The 16,855-nt window shown below is 39.0% G+C and overlaps 1 protein-coding gene across 1 annotated transcript in view; it reads left to right on the plus strand.

The window, feature by feature from the left end:
- vps50 (VPS50 subunit of EARP/GARPII complex) overlaps positions 1–16,855 on the plus strand; it is a 104,223-nt gene that overhangs the window by 12,539 nt on the left and 74,829 nt on the right. The window contains exons 5-9 of the mRNA XM_079259140.1: positions 6,049–6,102; positions 13,220–13,290; positions 13,917–14,034; positions 14,724–14,759; positions 15,153–15,235. Coding sequence (XP_079115266.1) covers positions 6,049–6,102; positions 13,220–13,290; positions 13,917–14,034; positions 14,724–14,759; positions 15,153–15,235 — 362 coding nt within the window. The remainder of the gene's footprint in view (positions 1–6,048; positions 6,103–13,219; positions 13,291–13,916; positions 14,035–14,723; positions 14,760–15,152; positions 15,236–16,855) is intronic.

The raw sequence follows: 16,855 nt of genomic DNA on the forward strand, positions 1-16,855 counted from the left end.
TATATATATATATATATATATGTATATATATATATATATATATATATATATATATATATATGTATATATGTATATATGTATATATATATATATATATATATATATATATATATATATGTATATATGTATGTATGAAAGATTTATAGATCAGGTTTACTTTAATGGGTACTATTCTATTTAGGATTTTCTATTTAAACAGAGATATTCTATTTAAACATTGAATACCACAGAGATGTAGTGGAAGTGTTTCAGTGCAGGTGTTCAGACTGACAGCAGCCTTGATGTCCACAGAGTCACTGCGTTATAAAGAAGGACAATGTATAGATTTTCCTCTGAGCTGAGGATGAATCAATCATGTCTCTGTCCTTACACTGAAGACCGATTGATCATCTGTTATGTCAAAGACACTCCTTGGGTAACAAACTATTATGTAATGAAGATTGTGAGGGTTCCAAAGACTTAAACTTCTATTCATTAATGCCGTCTGACGTTTGCTATGGATGAGGAAATAAAGATGGCGTGTCGGAGTGAGAGGAGAGGAGATGGAGGAGGAGAGAGAGTTTATCGAAGAAAACCTACCAGCTTGCAAGATGGGTTCACAGATTCGCAGTTTCAAACCCAGAGTTTGTGGCCTCCCGCTGTACTTTAGGGAGAAAGGTGCATCCCGTTGGGGTTAAGATGGATTTTATTACAATATCTGTTGTAGTTTCACTGCCCTTATAGCATTCTCCATTCATCTTTGCACAAAAGTTAATAAAGTTCACTGTAGCCTTTATAAAATATAAATATAAAAGCTTATGCTTCATATTTTTGTGAAATAGTAAAATTTGCACTAAATTGTAAATCCTTTTCCAAACTGGTGCTTCCAAAATATTAGTCATTGGATCGTTGTTAATAATGTATGGCATAGAATCGTAAAATAAAACTGCTCAATGGTTGTTGAAATGAACATGTTCATGCAAAGAAATTCATTTGTGAAATTAGTACATTTTTTAACCCCTTAACTCAAAAACAGAAAAAACTTATGCATATGCCATATAAGAATTCGAATTTTGCATTATCTCGGAGTAAGAAGGTTTTTTTTTTTTTTTTTGGCATATGGCTGTTTTGTCACCGCTGTTAAAATATTCCACCAAAACCACCTTATCCTCCTTATTCATGCAGAATCTGACAGTCTTTAAACCTTATTTCTCAAGATAAAAATCAACATGCAGTATCTTATCTTGGCGACTGCAACTGAAGAAGTTTAGGAATGACACCAATCTGGTCGACCTACAGTCAAAACCTTTTAAGCGTATGAAGCCATCAACCACATCTTTTTCTCCTCCATATAATAATAAATGGCAGATTCTGGTCTTGATGGCTGAAACATTCTTTGTCTTTGAACGTCTTTGTCAGATTTCCATGACACGAGCATCTTTGTTTTCTTCTTCATCAAGGCCCTCTCTACTATTCTGAGGTCACTGAGGTTCTGAAAGCTTCATAGAGCCGGCTTGTCAACATATTATATTTATAGAAGCATGTAGGAGTGCAAGCAGCCTTTTCTCCCTATCCTCCTTCAGCCCCCACAGTCTGATGCAGATTTTACCCACCTTTTTGACAAGCATCTAAGCTTTTGCACACTCGTTTCCCTTCATCATTCCCTTAGCGCTCTTCCTTTCTTTGCTCTTTGCCACTTCTAACCCCCTTATGCCTCTTAGCCTTCTTTTTCTTTCATTCGTGCCATCCTTCCTCCACTTCCCCTCTTTTGACATTTTTGGCAGTAGCCCACAGAGCTGCCTGTTTAGTAGAGGAGGATGCTCCAGACTTTTTGCCCTGTGGCACAGTTTAACTGACTAGTTAGCTCAGCCCAAGAGTACACAAGCATTCTTCCACGTATCCTCTCTGTAAAAGTCTCTCGCTTCCTCTCTGTTTTGGCTGTCAGCCTGCGGCTTCTCATTGGTCGTGGTGATTGGTCCAGTGAGCTGTCAGGCAGAAAATCCACATCCAACTTTCTCAGCAAGCTTATTAATGAAAACTCGGAGCCTTGTGCTTACACAGCAGGTCCTTGACCCGTTTATTTCTTTCTTTGTGCATTAAAGTTTTCTATGAAACATCCCTACATACATGCTTTGATTTGCTTGTGTAATTATACCAATTGTCTTATTGTGAAACAAAATCAGCTAAAATATATAGATTTTTTGTTGTGTTTTCAGTTTTTTTTTTTTTCTTTTAGAAAAGTCCAACCATTGTGATGATTAATTTGAACTTTTTTAGAATGTTTACCAAAAGATGAAGATTATACTTTTTGCCATTGAGCCAAAAGCTTCAATAAAAACCCCTGAAATGACTTCTGGAACAGTTTGGTCCGATAATAATACATTTAATTGAGTTGAAATTGAATTTTAATCAACAATCAATATAATAAGTAATACTGTGACTATCACTCTAGGCCCTCCAAGAAAAAGTCGAAGGGTTCGTCACGTTGCACATGCACCATATTTGGCTTGAAAAATAACAATTCATTCAGTGGCAAAATAAGATAATAAAACATTTTGTGTTTCTATCTGCAAAACAAACTCTTTTGCAATAACGGGGAGCCGGTTTGATTGATTTCACGCTCTGATTTTTGGTGAGCTCTAAGACTTGTTTGGCACAAAAAATCAATGTTGTGTGCTGCAGATGAGATGCAGGATAAAGTTTGAAATATGCTAATGGATTCGGCTTAGAGAGGCTGCTGACTTGTACTTTTCGTCAGAGTTTATTTGGCAATGTGCTCAAAGAAAAGGAAAAGTAAATCCTGCGCACGCGCTTTGTTTAATTTCAAGTTGAGCTGAATTTGTGAATTGTTTACGAGCCGTTGCTCATCAGGCTAATGGCCATCTCCTGCAGCAGATGGAAGGAAGTGCTAATGGTGCTTTTAGTTTCTCACTATAGTGCTGCTCTGGGATGGCTTCTGCTGCCGCTGGTAGCTGATGTGGACAGGCTCCTTACACGGCGACTCTATCTGATGCTTTAACCAGCTCAACATAGCGTGAGCTTGTGTTTGTGACTTCCAGGGGTACTTGAGATAAGAGTGAGAAAGATCTCGCTGCAAATGTTGCATATGTACTTGAACCTTTCATTTTTCTCCACTCCAGCTGTGTGAGAGGGTGTGTGTATGAAGGGGTATTTAAACTATGTAGAGCAATTTCCCTTCTCAAGTGTCCAGTTAGACTATCTGACACACTCCTTTGAGGCTCATCTCAGGGCTAATTGCACCGTAAAGCCTCGAGGCTTTGACAAAATATGTCAGGGTCCAGAGATGGGGTTTGTTTGTTTGTGTTTGCCTCAGTTCCCATGTGACATGATGAAGCTCTCTGTAATGTCTGAGGGTTTCATCAGCGTAGCTGCTTCTTTTAACACGAACATGAATGAAATGCTATTTATGCTTTTTAGTGCAAGTAAAAAAAAAAAAAAAAAGAGTTAAAATGGGACAGAACAACTATCCGTGGATATGATAAAGTGCACAATGATGCTATTTAATGCAACTTCTGCATTCCCTCTAAGTAAAAAGAAGTGTCTGTGCAGGCTGCATGCAGCTACAACTGATGGCAGTTATGCTTATGAACATAAAATATTTGACAGCTGCAGATTGACACACACATACATGGACAGCAGGGCTAAAGGCAGTATTGGCGTTTTATTTTTGTTTTTAGAAATTTTGCATTTTTGATTGATCATTTTGATTTGGTATAATTGTTCTGAATTAACTGCTCATGATGCTGCAAAATGTTCTTTTTGATGACTCTATCCTGCCTCTCCACAGCCTCACCTTCTGACCCCGATTAGTGGCAACAAATTTCAGTAGGATTGACAGAAATCTGTGTTGATTCTCACCATAAGTAGCAAATATTTTAAGATTTATCTGAATTTATTCTTATCCAGTGTTTAAAGTCTGCCTGCTAAAAAGTGTGAGATAAAACTGTGCAAGCAGTCTCCATCAGAAGTGTTTGCATTGTGAGCTGGCGAATATTGGACATAATTTTTTTTCCCGATGACTTCCCTCATTTGTCTCATTTCTGTCTGTTGCACAGAAAGAATTCCTTCATTGTATTGTTGTGCTCATGAGTTGTTTACACTGGCAGTCACTAGTTTTAGACAATATTTGCTCCGCCGGCTAAATATTACATGCGAAGCGCTTGCTTTGCAACTCACTTGCTGCACAATTAACCTCCATTTGTGTGTCTGAGGGCAAGCTCAGAATTAATGACTTTGGCCTCGTGGCTTAGGCAGCGCTGTTCGGTTGTTTTCTGCTGCCGCTTTGTTGTTTGTGTTTCCAAACTTTGTCTTGTTAAAAAAAAGTTTGGTGTGAAAAAATGAAACCGGTGAAAAGCCAATAGGTGTCATTGTGGCTTTACTTTAGGACAGTTTTGTGAATAGTTGAGGGATTATGTGCTCCCACGTGGTTTTTTATATTTAAAAAAGAAAGGAAAAAAAAAACACCCAAAAAGCAGAAACACACACTTTCTCATATCTCAGATTCTTCTGGAAGAACTGTTGTATTTGAGTTGTTTACCATCTGTTCAGGTCTTCACTTGGCAACAATGGATGCTAAACACATGCTGAAATGTCTTTCCCTTCCTCAACTTCCTCTGCTGCAAACTAGCAGATACTGCCTCCATTTGAATAAACTCCTGATTATTCTCCCAGAAAACTCCACACACACATCTCTGTACACAGTGTGTTGGTTCGCACAGATGCAGATTGACCTACAGAGGGGAAGAATGTTGTTGTTTCACTGATTGTTTGTCTTTTTATTTATCTGTTATAAATAGCAGCACATTCATGTCCAGATGCTGTTTGTGGTCAGACTTGACAAGTCAAGCCTGAAGTTTTCTTTTTTTTTTCCCTCTTTACAGTGGTACACGAGTATAAAAATCACTTCAGACAAGAATATTGCTCAAGTACTCCTTATGTACAGTACTCATTTATTCCATTTTTGTATGAAGAGACCCACATTGTTCATGTGTCAGAAGGATAATATTTCCAGGGCTTCCACGTGGTCAAGTGTACCGAGACGGAGCGTCGGTGGCAACATCAGACAACATCACAGCTGTCTTAATACCATTCTGCACCTACAGGATTTCTTCCATCCATCCATGAATTTTATACTTCTGAATATTCTCAATACTGAAGTTTATCCCCTCCCAGAATCCTCGTCTGCTAAGCAGTCCCACAACACGTGTCAGACAACACACTCCCCTTGGCTTTTTCCAACATTGGGGAATGTCTCTTAATTTAACTTCATGTAATTTAGATGGTGTCCAGTAAATTCTGTTCAAAATATTAAATTGAATAAGCCTTTTCCTGAGATCTCTGGACATTCATTTTGTGTTCTTGTTTTGTTTTTTTTTTCTTTCTTTCTTGGAATCAATCCGGTTGTTTATTGTATGCTTTACTGCAACTTCTATGTTTTGAAACTTAGAAATAATAAAATATTGTCAATTTAAAAAAAAAACAACAACTCATGTTTACTATTGTTGTAAAAAATGATCTCTCGTACAAGGCTACAAGGTTTTTAAAAACAAACAAAAAAAAACAAAATATGGTTGGGTGTGTTTTGGAGAAAAAGTTTGGTAACTGGTAACTTCTGAAGTTGGTGAATGGACCTGCACCCCTCGTTTGTGTGTTCATCCAGTGTACAGTTCATTCAGTTTCCCCTGCCGGTCTCATCACCGCTAAAAGTAGCAGGAATCTCTCGCATAACAAGGGCCTGATACTGATTTAACAGCCATGCTTTATTCTAGAGACAAGACACGGGCTCTTCACCGTATGTCTGAATAAACTGATTAAACAAAAGCACACATTGTGGAAGGCAGATCTTTAGAAAATAAAGTCATACCAAACGGAGCAGAAGCCTTTTGAAGAAACAAGAGTTATATTTTTGAAAAAAATTGTGAAAGAAATGAAAATGAGTGTTGTTCCTGCTTCATCCTCAAAGTGACATCTAGAAGGAACATAGAAATGCATTTCATTCTTCTTTTTTTCTTTGGTAGTTTCTCATCTTTGCTCTGTCTGTCACTACAGGTTTCTAAAAAGGTTGCCGATCTCATTCTGGAGAAACAGCCTGCTTATGTCAAGGTAAGCATCCACTGTCGACTTAAAGCCCCCATCTGAAAATGTAGACCAGCTGCTGTCATTTTAAGTCCAAATCAGAGAAGTTCTGCTTTGTTGCGTCGTTAGTTGGTTTTGTTTCTTTTCTCAGCTCATAAACTGCGTATTCAGTTATTTTGGTGCCACTGGGGGTGTTGGAGGATAAACCCCTCAGGTTGTGTCAAATGGCAACCGTCAGCAAGATAAGAATAGAAACTTTGGTAACCATGGCGATAGGAAATGTGACTTTATCCGTAGATTAGACAAGAGGACAGTTATCTTTTTATTTACAAAAGGCTGCGAATTAAAACAAAGTTGTCCCTCTGTGCTCGTCTAATTTCCCAATGAACTGAAATGAACCTGAGCATAAAGCAACTTTTTTCATTTTTATTTTTTATGCAGACACAGTGATTACGGCAAAGTAATGTTTCTGTAGCAATGAATCAGAATGGTTCTTTTAACTGAGTTCTTGTGAATCCTTTCTGGATTGGTGAATCTTGAATCAAAAGTGAAACATTGTTCATCTGTTTGGGCTGCAGCTGAAGCCACCACCAAAAGCATCACAATGTTGGATTATTTTAACTCGTTGCATTGTGTCCACTACAATGGATACCTATTTAAAAGCTGATTTCTAGTACATTCAAAAGGGAAGATGGGATATTTTAAATTTTGCCACTTCAGTGGACATCAGGAAAGTCATCCAACACACTGCCACTCACTGAAGAATGAACAAATATAGTATAAAGTTTCATATATACACTTACATGTAATTGACAATTTTACCTCAGTGATAAACAGGACCTGATACTAGTCTTTTTTTTTTTAAATAGTATTTTTAATAAATAAATATGACAAGATTTTATCAATATTTCTATAGAATAGATAAAATAAATTAACTAATAAAAAAAAGTTTAATATTATTAAAGACAAAGAAAAGCGCCTCTGTACATGTCAGTAAAAGTAAAATATTGCATGTGAAAAACTGCAGCATTGTTTCTTTTCTAAAAAAATAATAATTCATGCATAAAAGGGTTTGTTTGAACATAACCGTATATGCTGCATATTTCACTACATGAAATTGGCTTTAAAGACTCGTGATTGTTCTCCCAGAACACGTATGTTGCGCTTACTGTTTTTTCTTTTCCTCATATTGCTCATTAAGTTCTTTGGACTTCCCAGCTTTCCATCTGATAAATCAGTTTGTTTCCAGCTGACCACAGATGGCTTTGGGAAGTCGCTAGCAATGAGTCCTCTAGAGTTTACTTGGTGGAATCAACTTTATTTCTTTGAATGTACCTTCAGTTTGGCAAAATAAAAATAAAAACGGGCCTAATTTGCACATTAGTGTTGATTAATTTATTTTTTCTCCATTTCAACCCACATTTCAACAGTTTATTCACTGATTTTCTCCATCTGTCGTACATTTGTTGAAACAAAGCAACATGGAGTATCACTGTGAGGCTTTTTTCCTTCTATGTTTTTGTGAACATTTTTTTCTCTCCCAGCATGTCTTAACCCCTCAGTTTGATGCTTTATCAAACATCTACACAGAAAATGCATCCAAAGGGGCTTAATACTGCTTTCCCCTTGCTGTTCCCGTGCTGGGGATAACGCATCACTGGGCACAAAAATTGCACAGACATGCACTCAAGCCTCAGTGTTTGAAATGGTGAGCTGCAAAGCGTCTAATATGATTCATAGCTATATAGAGACCCCTCTGATCCCTCCTGGTTTCCCCCCAGGGACACATGTTCTCTACTTGTGTTCAGGACGTGTGATCCAATTTTTTTTTTCCCAAGTGAAAATGTTAGCTGAATGCCGGAGCCGCTACCTTTGGTAAATGTACAGTTGTTTATGACTCATCCTTAGTGCATACAGTGTAGCTGTCAGTATTTTTGCTCTTTAATGTAAAAACTCTTTACTTTTTAATCTGTGTTATTAAACTATGAGTTCAGGGTGTGACCCATTTAAACTACTGCCTGAATAAAACAGGCAGAGGGGTGATATGGATTAACTGCCTTGATTTCTTTTGTTAAAACTGTCTTTAGGTTGCATGGCCCTATGGAAGATGATGGTCTCTAAAAAAGAGAGCTAAATCAAACTGGTATTTAATTATCTTTAAGTAGCAACACTAATTTAATGGCAGTAACTTGTTGCTTTTGTCTTTGATTCCCTTTGGCTTCCGTTACAAAAGATTTGTCAACATTTCAAGACTATTTCACTGAAGACACTTGGAATTGACAGTAAATGGATGTGACAGTGTGGTTAATGCCTTGCAGAGATGTGCAGGTATGCATGCATATCTTTTCAGGTAATAGAGTGTGAATGCAGGTGGCATAAACACTTTACACTGAAGAAATTGTCTGTCAGATTTGGCAGCTTTTTGCCCTAAATGGCATTAAAATTTGCTTTCTGTTGACCATAATGCAACAAAGTGAGTGGGACAGAAATCAAACAGAATGTAAAGGCTGAGTGGGAACAAGGAGCCAGTGCAAAGTCAGTCTAATTGATGGTCATTCAACAGACCAATGAACAAATGAATAAAGCAGCAAACACTACTTCCAACCCTTCAATTCCCTTATTTAAACAAAAAAAGAAAAAAACCCTTGTGACTCCCTTGCTGTTCCTCTTTAACCCTTACTTTCCACTAAGGCCTGTGCGAAGTAACCGTCTCTCTTCTTACACGAGCTAAACTGATCCAAGCAGCTGCCTGTCAGGTTAAGTGCACCTCACTGATAGTGTAGACTGTTGTAAGCTGTGATGTAACAACAAAGTGGAGCCTCAGGGTAGATTTTAAACACTCTTCATGTTCAACACGCGTGTCTGTATGGATGTGTGTGTGTGTATGTGTGTGTCGCTTTCAGACCACATGAGTGAGCATTAAAGCCATCTTTGTCTTTTTTTTGCGTATCTTTGTGTACATAACAAAAGGCCTAAACCCCCCTCCGACTCCCCGGTTATATCACAGTTATTGTATTTGGGCATCGACTGTGTGTTGATCACAACGGTCCGTTTGGGGCAGAGACTGTTGGTTTCCTCCTTGATCCGTGTGCTTCTGCTGTCATTTTAGAGTCTAATTTGAACTGTTTATATAAATGAAAACCTGGCTAGATGAAACATTGAGGAGTTTTAGTCATGTATCACTATTTTTCCATGACCTTGATGGAGGGTAGCTTGGGATTTAAGCTGCGACTCACTCCTTTCTGAGTCTGGCTCGGATTAGTTTGGCTCTGCCACAAAGACTACACATAGTACGGCTTTACAACTGTTAATGATGCTGCTGCTCAACATGTGGCTCCATGTTGAAAATTCAGTCAATTGGATTCAGTTAGAAACTTATTTTTGTCACGGAGTTTGCCGGCAGCAGGACCCGAACACAGACAGAGACAGAGGAGGCAGGTGGATGATGGCAACACAAGTTTAATCCAGAAAACACAGGTGCTGTGCAGGCAGAAAAACCATTAAGCCACGACAAAGACAATGAGGAAGACTGAAGACATGATAAATGATCTAGCAGAGAAAAAATAAGGCTGAAGGGAACTAACAACAAGCAGGTGAAGTAAATTAGCAAATAAACCATGTTGGCTGATGAACGGGAAGCAAAACAAACAGAATACACAAGGCGGGGAACTACAAAATAAAAGAGGGAAGACAGGCCTCAAACTTAAGACAGTAATATAACTGAAACCTCTTTAAACAGTTGACATGACAGTTTTCTAGTTTTACATACGCTTTGCAGACGAGCTTTTTCTGACATACATAAATGATTAAATAACAAACAAATGTCATTTCTTAGTTCTTGTTGATTAGTGTATGCTGTCATTGTTTATTTGGTTGTTTTTTGTAATTTAAATATGTCGTGTTACTATATTGATCTATCTGATGCAGAATAGTTCTCTAGTTATTAGTTAAGAGCCCAGTAGTCATACAGCTAAAAATCTGAGTAGTTTGTATATTTTTTTAGAATATTTTTGGAGATTTTTCCCTTCATGGTTGAGTTGAAGCTGACTGACTTTTAGTGGCATAAAATGGTGCTAGTCATTGTTTTGATGTGTATGTATGATCAGCTGTGGTTACTGTTCTAATTCTGATCAAGTGTTTCATATGTTTCAGACATATTGAATGTAAGTCTTGTCTGCAAAAGACCCCATAAAGTTGTGACAAAATCATATATCTTGTGATCATAGACTGTATATAAAAAGATGGACGGAGCCTCCGTGACGTCACCCATAGGTTTCTGAAGAGCTGAATTGAAACCCTGTGGCGGTTCCTAGCATCGCCATCTTGGCAGGGGCATGCGTGTCGTCTCTCCCGGAAAATACATATATGGGCAAAGAGGTAGAGCTGAGAGGGGGGCTGTGAGCGTCATGGTGGATGATTGACATCGCACAAACTCTGAGCTGCCTGTAGCTACGAGCTTACCAAGCTAACCCGGAGATAACAGAAGCTAATCAACTTACGGAGGTAAGCGGGCTAAAGATAAGTCACGTTATTCACCGACTAAAAACTGTGGTTGTTCTTTCTTCTTCTTATTTGAAGCGGGAGATTGGGTACCTGTCAATCAAAAGGACACACCCCTAAATGTGCCGAATTTCAAGATTAAATTACTTTTGAACGGGTGAGTTAGAAAAACATTCACTCCCCCCACTGTTGTCATGAAGGTAAACCTGATCTATTAAACCTAAAATGGATTTTTGTGACAGGCTGTAAACATGTTGACTTCTGCTTTGAAGTTGGCCTTTTTAACATTGGAGTCTATGGGGATTCACTCTGTTTTTCAGCCCCTAGCGGATGAATGGGGAACTGCAGTTTTACGCACTTCGCATAGGCTTCACTTTTAACCGCTGAAGGCTCTGTCCATCTTTCATATACGGTCTATGGTTGTAATTAATGTGGATAAGATGATCTGCTTTACACGTGGCCTGTTGATCGTGACCGGCAAAGGTGGAGTGGCCACGTTTTATAAAAACGTACTTCTGAAAGTTGTGGTATTGATGTGTTTCACTTCTGTCCAAAATTTTAATGGAGAATATCCCATAAAACCACAGCTTTGTGTCTTTTTACCATGTTTTTGTGTAGATTCACCAAAGGGAATGATTAGAGGTGTCGGCAGGACCAATGCAGTTCTCCACTCTGTTCCTAATTATTCAAGCAAATACTTGTAATTTGAAAACTTTCTCACATTATTCCTTGAACTGAAGTAAATATAGTTTATATTTAATCAGGGTAACAAGTACAGATGAATGGAGTTAAAGGCAGTTTATCCTGCTAATATACACGTACATAACCTTTCTTGGACTTCATACACGGCTCGTCTTTCAAATGGGTGTTACACCAAGGTGATTTTGACTGTCCTCTAGAACAACATCACATGGAACATGTCCCTCCAGGAAAAACCTGCCGCTTTCATAATCTTTTGATAGTGTTCTGAGGACTTATCAAGATCTTCGTCAGCACTCAAGATCATGAGGGCAGATTGGTTAGAAAGGAATTACTGATCTTGTGCCTGCGGCTAAAGTGCCGCTTTTTGTTATTTTCTTTTTATGACCATAACAAATTAATTTCCCCAGACCATATTCTGGTTGTGAAAGGTTTGTTTTATTTCATCTGACAGAGTTATGAAGGAACTTTTCCGAACACTGGATCTTTTTTGCGAAGGGATAATATGATGGTGGAAAATAAGATCAAACATCATGCCTCTCCAACCTCAGGCAGTACATCTGGCAAACCACAGAAAGTAAAAATACTAAAAGAAAAGATGAACCCAACTCCACATTGTCTGAGGGTGTTCTTAGCAGAGGTCACTGAGGTGCGATGAACTCCCAATAATGCTTCAGTAAATGTCAAAGCTCTTTGTTTCTGTGTTTTAAAAGCTGATCTTCTGGACTGTGTTGTACCATGGCACCAACAATGTAAACTCACACACATAGGTGCAATGATGTGATTAAAAAAAATAAATAAAAAGGAATAATTTTTAGCTTTACAGTCCTAGTTCCAATCATGTTGGGAGGCTGTGAAACCAGAATGGAGTGGTTTGTATATCTCGGAAACAGAGGTTGAAACTGCGATATGGAAATTGTTCACTCATTTTGAATTTGATGGCAGAAATACATACAAAAGTTCAAACAGGGTGAAAGATCTGGACTGCAGGCAGATCTGGACTGCAGGCAGACCTGTTCAGGGCTGAGGCACTTGCAAAGCTATGCTGATTGGATGGATGGCGTGTGTGGTTTTGCATTTAGTATTGTGGGTGGGAACATTTGTTGCTCTAAAATCTATGTGTACTTGGCATCTTATTGATGTGGAAGCTGGCCGTACCGCAGGCACTAATACAACCCCATACCATCAGAGATGTTAACTTTTGAACCAGCTGGATGGTCCCTTTCCTCCTTGTGTTATAATTCTCCTACACTGATGTGTGAGATATTTTTGCTCATTATTCTTTATCATGCGGTTTGACATGGCTTGACTTGTGAGTATGGTTTTATATACAGTTCTGTTAAAGGCCTACTGCTACATTTCAATCAGATCCATGTCTGGCCGTTGCAAAACTCTTACCCTTTTTCATGTGAACTGTTGGAAATATGCTGGTGTTCCTGGTCCGTCAGCTATCAGACATATGAATTCACATTTAGGTCTAGACTACTTTGCTACACAGAGGAGTTTATGGTGTACTCAATGACAAGAACAAGCAGTATCACCGCTGAGCTCTTGGCTTGGTGCGAAGTCTTTGTTCCGTGCATTATGGCTGAACATCTTTATTTTGGTCTCGTCTAACCAGAGGACATTGTCCAGATGTTTTGTGGTTTGTCCAGTTGCAGCTTTGCAAACCTAATTCCTGCCACCACAAACCTTCAGAACAAATTCCACATGTCCCCTTGTTTTCTCATTTAACAGCCATTTTTTCAGGAAATGGCTGATTTCAAATCACCACAATTAGTGGACCAGCCTTAAACCAACTTTGGATTTTATTTTTTATAAGTAGAAGTTTTTTAAACTCATTTAACTTTTTAAAAAAATGTCTAATTTTCATGTACTTTTTTCAGATTGATGCATTGTCTTATTGATCATAATCTCTACAGCTATTCATTATCCTCAATCACAGGAACTGGAGAGAGTGACGGCATTACAGACCAACCTGCAGCTGGCGGCGGTCATTTGCACTAATGCGAGAAGGTAATGGTTCCCCGTTACATGCTACCTTCACTAACTGAAACAGCAGCTCAAACAGCTCATTCAAACATGAACCGAATACTAAGCGCTTGTTTCATAATCGGCATAATTTCCCCTCGTACTCTCTCCAACTTTTGAAGATCATAGCTTCTGGCTCAGCCTGATAGCACAGATGAGATAGTCCTGAAATGTGGCAAAAGAGAGCAAGGGAATAATATTCAGTAAATGTCTGGCCCATCTGGCAGTCCACAGCCTCATCATTGTAGAGCGTTGCAGCCATATAGTGCGTGCCCTTTCCAGTTAGCCCCCAGGCAGAACTCAAGCCCTGCCACATTGTCTCAGAATCAATTATTTGCATGAATATAGAATCTTAATTGTAAATCAGCAAAACAGTCTTATGCTGCTATCAGCACTGCATATTTTATAATAATCAGTGTTAACAGTGGTTTTTGCTCCGTATTTGTGTAGAAAATTGCTATCTGTGTTATGTTGTTGTCACACTCAACCACCAGATATCTAAGTGTCAACTGACTCTATCTTTCATGTTACAATACTCTCATATTTACTTTATGAGCATCTTACAAATAACTGAAAAGAGTAAAACTGACCTGGGACTTTACTTTGTGCAGGCAACTCAGCGTTTCAAAAGAAGGGTTTACTGAGGCCAGCCTGGGTCTCTTGGCCAATCAAAGGAGAAGACACCTGCTGACAGGTCTGCTCAAGTCCCTCAGGACCATCAAGACCCTGGTAATGTCATCAGACACGGAATTGTTTTATTTTTCCTCTAAATATCTTTTATTATAGCATGAATGGAGGCTCCTGCCCAGGGAATTCTCTGTGAGCAGCCCACTCCGGTTCACAAGGGTCCCTGACCAAAACCCTCCACTTAATCATGTATTACCTTTTTGTTTGCGCTTTTCTTTATATCCTCAAGCTAGAACTGTATATGTTTGTATTGATTTGATTTAGGGAAGCTGGTACCTAGTAATACATCTGCTGTGATTGGTTCAGCTTCCTGCATAGCATTTAAAAACTGTTTAGAACGATATACTGGTTCATTAATGTGGTTTACTAACAAGCATCACAGTTATTTATAGTGTAGACCTGAATGAAATCTTCTGCGTTGCGAATTAAGTCTGAAACATCTACAAACAACACATTGTGCAACTTGGAAAATGTAGCCCTCAGTAATCATTGCAGCTCTTCTTCCACTTATGGCAGAAAAATGAACACAATGGTTAATCAGACACACTTTCATCATTGGATCCGGCTGGTTTCATCAGAGATGCTTCCAGCGTTGTCACAGCAAGAAAACATGGAACCAGCTTAAAGCCTGTTATCACTTAATGCTCTGTCAATGCTAAATCAGTTAATACTGAACCCTCATAAGTATTTTAAATTTGATTCACATTCTTTTCTTGTCCCTCTTTCCTCAGCAAAGAACAGACGTGAGACTCAGCGAGATGCTCGAGGTATTCTAATCCCTTATATACCCACACACAAATAAACAGAAGTGTTCCTAACTGACTTAAAAGGTCAAATATCAGTAGGGATTCAGCCCTGAAAGCAAAACCCACACGAACGCCGCATTCTCTGACAAAACGCCTATCAGTTGTGAAGGTCAGCAACAGCATATGAAATGGATTTGACAACAGCTGTGTCAGATCTATTATCTGGACGGAACTGGCTGTGACAACCGTTTTTCACATATGTTGTGTATCTGACTGGTTTTGAAAATCAATAGAGAGAAGTTTCACTTAACACTGTCGACCATTTTCACATTTTTCAAGCAATGCGGGACTCATAAGACGGCTGCTTACCGACCCCGAAAAATCTGGCCTGACCTCACTCCTCTGTTCTTTCAGGAGGAAGACTACCCAGGCGCGATCCAGCTCTGTCTGGAATGTCAGAAAGCTGCCAGCACTTTCAAACACTACAGCTGCATCAGGTACAGTATGAGCCGCCCTGATATGGAGAAGGCTTGTGCATCACGTTTGAGCTGGTTCCAATATCTCATGATGTCTATCAGGAGTGTCCAGTTCTGGTCCTTGAGAGCCAAAATCCTGCAAGTTTTCATTGTTTGTTTGATCAATTTAATGAAAGCCAGGTGTTTTGGAACAGTGACACGTTGAAAATGTGCAGGACAGCGACCCTTGACAACCGACTTTGGACACCCCTGATGTATATGATTAGTTTGGTCTTGGTCAGTCTGAAATAGCTGAACATAATTTCAGCTCCTATAAAACGACGTTTTGACACAGACCTCCTTAAACAGTGTGTTTGTTTTATGAAGCAGATGGAAGTGTGCCAGGCATTTCTTTTTACCGTCTTTTCTCAAGGTTGGAACCTAATTGCTATATTTAGAGAACTCTCGCTTGAGATTTACTTTGTTGCTGTTTCGTGCCTTGTCATTTCTGCTCTGTTGCTTTACTTATAATGTAAAAAAAAAAAAGGTTTTTAAAGGCATTTCCTGTTTGTAGATATTGTCAGAGGCTTTTAGCTTGAAAATGTTGTCTGGCTGTAATCAGTTTTCATTTAAGAGTGCATAGGAGTTTCATTCAGCATGCATCTGGCAACATCCCACTTAAGCATAGCACTGCTTATCCTCTATTGAGAAAACATCCAATTACAAGATGTAGAGATGCTGGCAGGCGGTTGGTCAGCCTTGACGTACAGATGGCTGCAAAAGCAGAAAGCATCAGCGGACAGGCATGCTGACAAACTTTATCGAAGGCACAAGAGACGTCAGAACACCCGAGACTGAAACATTACTGCAGCACGCTGTTATGAATCATCGTGACAAACATTTTGTTCTGTTCTCATCTTTATAGGAAGTAGGGTGGGGTGGGAAGGTTGCTACGAAGAATTAGGGTGTCTTGGAGATTGATGTGCATGAAAATGTGTGAGCAGCAGCACTTAAGGTGAACATAGACTGCTTCTTTTTCTTTCCAGCTAATGTCTGCACAAAGGGGTCCTAATAAAACATCTGCATTCGTATTGGGATCCTATCAACAATGGAACAAAGACAAAAAGGAAAACCGTGGGGGTGTTTTTGTGATAATGCCTGCTTGAGTGACAGCTGGGAAATGTTGATCGATAAGGAAATGTTATGTGCAGGGGGGAAAAAAAAAAAATACAAATCTTTCTCTTGTGCCCTCCCACTGTGAACTGCAGCCCATTTGTGTGTTTTCACTGAGCCATTAATTTAGCCTTTATGGAGCTGCATGTCCATGGTGATGCTCATTAGACGCGCTCATTAAATGTGTAAAATAGAGCTCACCTCCAGTGTTAAATCAGCAGTCTTGAACTTCAGTTTGCTTCCTCTGGCTGTGAACGTAGTGAGAAAAACAATGACGGTGCATGCTTAAAGCACATGCTTCCAACTAGGAAACGTAACACCTGCAGAAGTGAGCATACACGGTTTCTGTTTTTGGGTGTTTCTTTATCTTATCTAAACCTTTTCTTGGAGTCCCTGCCAGACTAGCTGCCTTAGCCTATTCCATCTCCATCCCTGCAGTTTGTCCTCTCTTGCAGCTTTGGCAAACATAAAAGACATTACTACCAGTCT

This window comes from Telmatherina bonti, assembly GCF_933228915.1.
Source record: "Telmatherina bonti genome assembly, chromosome: 19".
NCBI lineage: Eukaryota > Metazoa > Chordata > Actinopteri > Atheriniformes > Telmatherinidae > Telmatherina > Telmatherina bonti.